This window comes from Penicillium expansum (assembly GCF_000769745.1).
Source record: "Penicillium expansum strain MD-8 chromosome Unknown contig38, whole genome shotgun sequence".
Lineage (NCBI taxonomy): Eukaryota > Fungi > Ascomycota > Eurotiomycetes > Eurotiales > Aspergillaceae > Penicillium > Penicillium expansum.
Genome location: NW_015971156.1, coordinates 137,014 through 144,602, shown reverse-complemented (window position 1 = coordinate 144,602; position 7,589 = coordinate 137,014). Strand labels below are relative to the sequence as shown.

General features: G+C 46.0%; 1 protein-coding gene across 1 annotated transcript; it reads right to left on the bottom strand.

The window, feature by feature from the left end:
* Positions 1 to 4,978: 4,978 nt before the first annotated feature.
* Positions 4,979 to 6,397, bottom strand: PEX2_011900 (uncharacterized protein; the record flags this gene model as incomplete). The annotated part of the gene is made up of 5 exons (XM_016738467.1): positions 4,979 to 5,291; positions 5,346 to 5,559; positions 5,616 to 5,664; positions 5,855 to 6,137; positions 6,195 to 6,397. The coding sequence occupies 5 exons, from the start codon at positions 6,395 to 6,397 to the stop codon at positions 4,979 to 4,981; spliced, it is 1,062 nt and encodes a 353-aa protein (XP_016603821.1).
* Between the last annotated feature and the right edge of the window lie 1,192 nt (positions 6,398 to 7,589).

Genomic DNA, 7,589 nt, shown 5'->3' with positions numbered 1-7,589 from the left:
AGGTTGTGGGCTGCCTGTGAATTAATTTCCTCGAATACTGAGGGTGTCTCGGATTTGCTGTGGATTTGATATGTTCCCAGATGTGAAATTGAATTACCATGTCCTTGAGTTCAACATTCCTTCATGGAGCATGTCTTGGATTATCATGTCTAGGAGGTATGAAAATATCCGTTGCAGGCTACAGCAAAGCAAATCATTGCTTAATTATTTCTGGGGCCTGAAACAATGGACTTAAATCTTTGTACTAATCTATACTCTGACGATTTTGCCCTCCATCCGACTTACACTTTAAAAATATGCATGTGACCAACCGGTCCTCCTTTTGTTTATCTTAAGCCTTGAGTTTTTTATAACCCAGTAATATCGTTAGGGTGTCAGTAGGGCTGCCAAAAAGTGGATGAAGAGTGTTGGAGCATTTTTTTAAAAATATAGATGCATTCCGTGCCAGATACACTGTTCTAGTCATCGCTCTCAGACAAACCTTCCGCGCGGATAGAAGGCTGGAAAAAATGACAGAAATCATCCCAGATGTCCCAGGTGAAGCTCAGTGCCTATTTAAACAAACATTTTGTCGAGAACAATCTTTAGAGGGCCTTGTTATCAGTGTATCAATCACATTGAGAAAGCCACTAAGGGATAATTGTGGTATCCAATAATAGACAAAGGATAAGGAACGGGACGTCTGGGTTTTATCCTCCCATTTGTTTTGCACGTGACGAGAAGAAAACACTGCTATATTATTAATGCTGACGCTACTGGGGGTAGGCTCATTGATTCTTCGAGAGCCCCCAGGACCGAAATACTACCATGTTGTCTCGGCCATGAATTATAATACAGCAAGAGACTTATATCCTCGGCGGCCTCGGAAAAAAACCTTCACTGGTTGCTGGACCTGCCGCTCAAGGCGCTTGAAATGCGATGAGCACCGACCTCAATGTAACAAATGCAGACTAAAGGGCCTCAGCTGTGGGGGGTATTCAGCAAAGCTTCATTGGATGGATTCAGAGAATTGCGGCCATCAAAAGTTTCAGAAGACGTCAAGACAACCTCAGCGTCGAAGGATCTTGCCTAGTAAGCTATTGAACTGCCGTTGGAAATGTACCTTTTGATAAGTTATTGACGTATGGGTCACCTTATAGTGGCCAATCTTCCTGAGATGCAAAGCTCTGAAATGGATGAGCTACTTTCGGATCTTGATGCAAGGGAGGCCGCTGCTCATACGATCAGCGTGGGGCCGTTCTCCATTTTCAGAATAAAACCGGGCATTGAAGCTCCAAAACATCATTATACCGGTCCTCTGCAAGAGACACGCTCAACCAGGTTTATTGCTGGGCCACTTCGTATCACAGAGGCTGACCAGATCCCCCTTGACACCGTTCGTTACTGCAACGACCAAAGAGCGGTCTCACCCTTGATTGAACGCGACGAGGGTGATGAAGCCAACAGCAGCAATATTTTGGACGTCGTCTCCCTCGATCTTGAGTGTTTACAATCCCCTTGCGTACTTAAGCGAAAACTGCCTGATAGCAATTTGCTTGCCTCGGGTGAATGGCCACGAGAGCGTCCTCCCTCCATACTATCGGATCAACAGGACAAAGCCACACCATTGCCTCGCAAAACTTTGTCAAGTTCAGTGGCAATCAAGGATGTCTTTTATCAATCACCAATCTTGACGGCACCGGTGCGACGCTTATTGAATCACTATCATCATCACGTTTTACATTTATTCAGTGTATTGGATAACAAACACACCCCCTGGCATGGCTTCCACTTACCTCAAGTGCTGCAATGCATTGGTGAGCTGGAAACTATAGGACACGCTCCATACCCCCGTCAAGCAATGCTCCATGCTGTTTTATCAATAAGCAGCTACAACCTCCGAAATCACTATTCTAGACAAGGCCAAATGGAAACAGAGCAACACTGGAAAACCGTGGCTTCGGGTCACCGATTTCTTGCGGTCAAATTTTTGCGCAAGTCAACGGAACGTTTAGGCGGCAAGTCAACAGTGGTTGAGTACATGGAAATTTTGGCATCGATGCTTTCAATGGTCACGATAAATGTTATGTCGGGGGATACTGAAACATCCCCTATGCATTTAAAGGGCTGTAATAGCCTTACCAGATCATTTCGTGGACGGTGGATGGCACAAGCAGCATCACCTCAGGTTCGAATGCTACACCGGATCTTTTTTTATTTGCAGGTTATGCAAAAGACGAGCGACTGGACCTGCAACTGTTACACTACTACAACCACCGATGTTGATTCACTTTCAACAAGCCTCCGATCTTCCATGAGTGGCCATGGCCTACACATCTGCTCGTTTGATCAAGTTCTTCAATCACATATGGAATTTGATCGAAGTCTTGAGGAATCCTTGGAATCGTCATGCGAGCTAATATATGGAACTCCACCTCGCCTCCTATCTCTTTTGAACCGGACGTGTATTCTGCTTACCAGTTGTCACATTGAAACGAGAAACCTGGAAATTGGCTTTACTTCTGATGAACTCGAAGAAGAAATTCTCAGGTGGTCGGCAGATGCTGCGATTTGGAGCTTCGACATCAATTGTCTGAGCATGAGCAACCGGAGCATCTTGAAACATCCTATGTGTTCATTTCACCAGGCTCTCATAATTTTCTTCTGTCGAGGTATTCGTAAAATGCACCGGCAGCATGTTCAACCCTACGCGCGAACATTGATGTACCATCTCCATCAAATTGAAGAACTGAAGGAACAAGACGGAATTTACGCAGACTCTATCTTATGGCCTGCATTCATTGCCGGAATGGAGGCAATTGACCTTGATATCAGGTCCTCTGTCCTAGACTGGTTTGCCAAAATAGAACATCGCGGCGTCGGGACTGCACGAAAAGCCCGTGAGGGTCTCCAAGTCATGTGGTAGCATGGTGATCCTATGAAATCAACACCATCTTCACCGGCGACTATATTCCCCGCAAACTTCATCATGACATGACAGCTACGTCCTAGGATCATCCCTGTCACGGGCCTGTCGAGCTGTTTCGAGGTTTCTCTCCTACATCAGGCCGCAATCTAGATTATGGCAGTGCCGATGGCGAGACGACAATTCGGCGGCACATGGGACCTCAAGGATTGCTTGTGAAAAACTGCAGCGACACTGGTCGCCACGGCGTGTTTCAAGACGTCTTGCGGGTTGCTCACCATCCGATAGACCCGGCGCTTGTGATTTATCTAAAGATGCCTTTACCAACTGCACGGCCTAATTCTTGTAAAGTTATCTAGCATACTGACATTGTCTCAATAGAACCTGGATGATTTCTCTCAATAGTTATTTTGCTTGTTGATTTGAGATGCTGAACCAAAACGTTTGTAATTTTTTTTTGGAGAAGCCCTTGCTATCTACGATGTGTGCGCTGGAGTTATTCTTGACACTCGCGAGGGCGCCCGCATTGCGACATCTCTAGGGCCAAAAGGCAAGGGCCTCATTTTGCGCAACCACGGTCTGCTGACGGTGGGTCAGACTGTATGTAGATGAGGCGGCATATCTCTTCACTCTTCTTGAAGCTAGTTGTGAGGCCCAATTACAGGTTGAAGCAGCATCCGCGACTGGTCTTGAAAAATCATTCTGGATGACGAAACAGCGGCATTTACTTTCCAGATGACGAGTGACCCGGTAAGAATCAATATTAATTTGTGATTGGTTCTTAGGCTGAGAATTTTAATAACTGCTAGGAGAGTCACTATTGTGAATTCCAGCCGGATTACGAATACGAATTGGAGGCTACAGGAGACACTTTCCTCAACTAACGAATTCTGAGATGAAATTGAAAGTGGCAATGCATATGATGAAGTGCAAATGGATGCTGGCTTGCTACAGTTCCCAGTGCAGTTACAGGCTTTTGTATTAATAAAGTCTTGGGAAGTTCTAAATTTTATTAAGAATCAAGAATACTCATTTTCTAAAAATGATAGATAGACTAGAACTACCCATCAAATGCCATCTCTACCACGACATATCCAAGCACGGCGCAACCGAGCCACTAAACTCCAAACAGCTTATGACTGAGTAGACTGGGAGAAGATTGGGGAAAAAAACCAGGATCTCTTCGAGCGACCCGGGTTGCAGGACTCAGCCGCGGCATTAGACACAGTTGTTGTGAAGCTCACGAGAATAACCGCGAGTGCAGTCGACAAGCAACACCAGATCTAAGACCCTCTCCGCATTCCATGTGGTAGCTCACTGCCGGTCTTAAAGCCCAACAGAATAATGTGAACTACCTACAACTAGATCTCGCATCCGCCCGCCCTTACTGTATGTTGTGGTGGCCTTAGGCCGCCATGTGTGCCTCAGGCATTAACCCCTTGTTTGCTAGCTAGATAGATTAGAAGCTCGCCTCATCCTACAGAAATCAACTCTCTCCCTTCTTCCTTTTGGCCCTATATTGTAGCTCTAAGAGGTTATAAGCCCTCGTTTTCCCGAGCTTTTATCTTAAAAAGAAGGTATTTCAACACATTCATTATCCTTTTTATCTATGCCTAGTCTTCAACACGACCCAGTAAAACCCAGACCTAACCCAGTCTAGGTTAGGTTGTGCGGAAGACCACGAAGTAATTAAGAGATAATTGGAAATACAATTACTATCTATATAGGTTAAGTCTTTCTATTAGAAATAATATATACTAATAGATTGGTATTACTAGCTAGGCAATTTTTTTTAATAGCGCTCTATCTATTATAGTTTCTTTATTCAAATATTTCAATAGCTATATTGTTAGATAGATTGATTGATTGAAAGTCTAGACCCTTGAGATTTTCTAAACTCTCTAAGTGAGAGTGATAAGATATGACATATGTAAAATTACGATTTAACATTGTTTTTTCCATATGAAGGTGTCCTCTGCAGAATCTTCCATCCAATCACGCTAGGTTCTAATCGAGTTGGAGCAATGTGACGGAACAAAGAAAGCTTCCAGATGTCGCACGGCGAGTCTAGATTTATTGAAATTGGCGAGAGCAAGGGAGAATGCCGGCATTCTCGTAGGATTTGAACGAGCGGTCATAAGCCTCATAAGAATCTTCGATGCGGGTCCAGCCAAATTTTCTGGCTTTCGCAACAGTGCTCATGAAAGGGGTAGTGGAGGTGATGGATGAGTTGAATCCCCAGTTCAGCATGGCAAAGCCCTCGGTTTGGAAGCAGTCGGCTCTGCCACCATATTTGGCGACGATGCTTTTCCACACCTCTTCCTTGTCACGCGACCATTCAACCAGATCAAGCTCCCGCTGTTCCCTGTCAGGCATACTCGAGTAACTAGGGACTTCAACATTGATATATTTGGCGAGATGGGTTCATAGGAATTTGAACAAAATGACATCTCCGTTGGTGTGATTGAACGCCTCATCCTTGCAGTGCTCTTGAGTTGTCGCCCACACCGTGAGATCAGCAATGCTGGGAGCATATGACTGGTCTTCGACACGATGATAGTTACGCAGGTTTCCTGGCCACTTTGGGGTTTCGCCAAGCTCTCGGCAGATGAGGAAGTACTGAGCAAGAGGAATTACCTCATTCATGCCGTTGACTAGTTAAATTGTCAGTCGCCAAGGGCTTTCAATTTCGGCTTCATCGACAACTGACATTGAGGGGTGTAACCAATGATGCCCATGGGACGAATGACGTTGTAGTGCTAGGTGTTGTGTCGCTTTTGCACCCTCTTAAGGTCATCTTCTTGCTCGTAGTAGAAGATTGGAACTGATCCCGGGCCCTCATAACGCGGGGTATCCTCAAAGAATGGATTGGAGAACTCCCGGAACATCATTCCGTAATTCTGCAAAATTTTCAGGGGTTTCAACATCCTTTGGTACTCCAGTACTTACTTTGCCACCAGTTTGCAGGCGGATGCGTTCAAGCTTAGGGCAGGCCGAGTCAACAGCATCCAGGAAGTTCCGGAAAAGAGGACAATTCTTCTCAGCCAGAGTAGAGAAGTCCATGGAATGGACGTAAGAGGTGAAATAGGTGTGCGTCACATCTTTGCAAACTGTCTTGATAACGATCACGATATTCTCAGCCGGCTCCAAAAAGTCGAGGGCCACAAATTCCACACGAGGGTCCAACCAGGATGATAGGAGTGGTCTCCGTGAGGTGACGATAATCTTGGACCTGCTGGCGCAGTTAGAATTCTTCTTCTCCCAACAAGCATCACCTCTTGATACTGACCACTTTGACTCGGGCGTCCTGATGAGGTGCTCGATAAAGGCATGGCCACTGATGCCGTTTGCACCCGTCACAAAGGCCACCTTGCCAGGGGGCACGACATTGTTGGTTTTGCTGCTCATGTCGAAATGACTGGCTACCTTGGGGTGGATGGTAACTTTCTCAATCCTTCGAAAAAGGCTTGTTCTCTTATACCTTGCATCCATGTTGCGAGTTGAGACATGAATGCGAACAGAACATGCTGCGGTGTGGGAATCGGGACGAATTCAGCGTCATGGCCGTGCCACTCCCTATCAGTGCGAAAAAGACCTGTCAAGTCCCTTGCATCACTTGTAGTCTATTCCGGCTAGAAAAATCTGGCCCTCCTGGGGAGCACCATTCAACACCCTACGGAGTACATCAGGAGCGGTCTATGGTATCAAGATTGTTTCGTTTTTTCCCAAATATTACCTAAAATTCTACGTTTTACCAAACCCCAAATCCAACCATGGAACGAGAACCTCCACGCCGCACGCCTTCTTCTTGTAGGCTTCCCCCCCCCCCCTCCTCAGCCACATCATTGCCTGCTGATACTCTGGTCGAGGTGATCAGGGCAGAGGCTCCCACCAAAGCCGTCATCTCACCCAGTCTTGTCGGAAAAGTTTAGGCCAATCTTCCTCTGTTCTACAGGCTCTATCTACCCTATGGAAGTTCTGCATCAGCGGCGCACCTCTAGCACCGGAAATCTGGGAGGCCCTCAACAAGCGAACAAATCTTGTAACCATCCTAGGCATAAGCAAGCTTGGAATCGTGCCATCTTTCGTCCCATAGTAATAAAGCAGATTCGGATTATTTTGAGTGGAACCCGAATTATCATTTACGTATGGACATATACGGCGAGGATAGTAAGCTGTTTGAATCGGTGATCCCATGTAGCGAATCGAGGGGTCTCCACCGCATCTACCATATATTCCTAGATCTGATGGAATATCGCACAAAGGACCTCTTTAGCTCTTACCTAACGCGGCTCGGCTTATGGAGGTATGAAGGTATGAAGGTCGACTAGATAGTTAAATCACGTTAATTAACGGGTAAAAATTCAATCTCATTCTATAGATGACAGCATTTGAGGTTACGTTGGAAAAGGCAAGACCCTTGGCCTTCCGCGTTTTGTTTTTGTTGTGGGAAAATGCCGATTGGACCGATCTGCAGTGGGATAGCTCCTATTGGTCCGATTCCCTGTGCGCTCTCCACCTGGTAGATTTGTCAGATCGAGCTAAGCTCTTCCAAGGTTTCTATGTTGCACAAGCAGATCGATCTTGATCTGTGGATCCGCTTGCGGCTGACGTCATGTCTATTTGCGCCCGCCCGATCGTTCTTGCCCGAATTGGCCGAAAGTTTTTAATTTAAGGCCGCAAA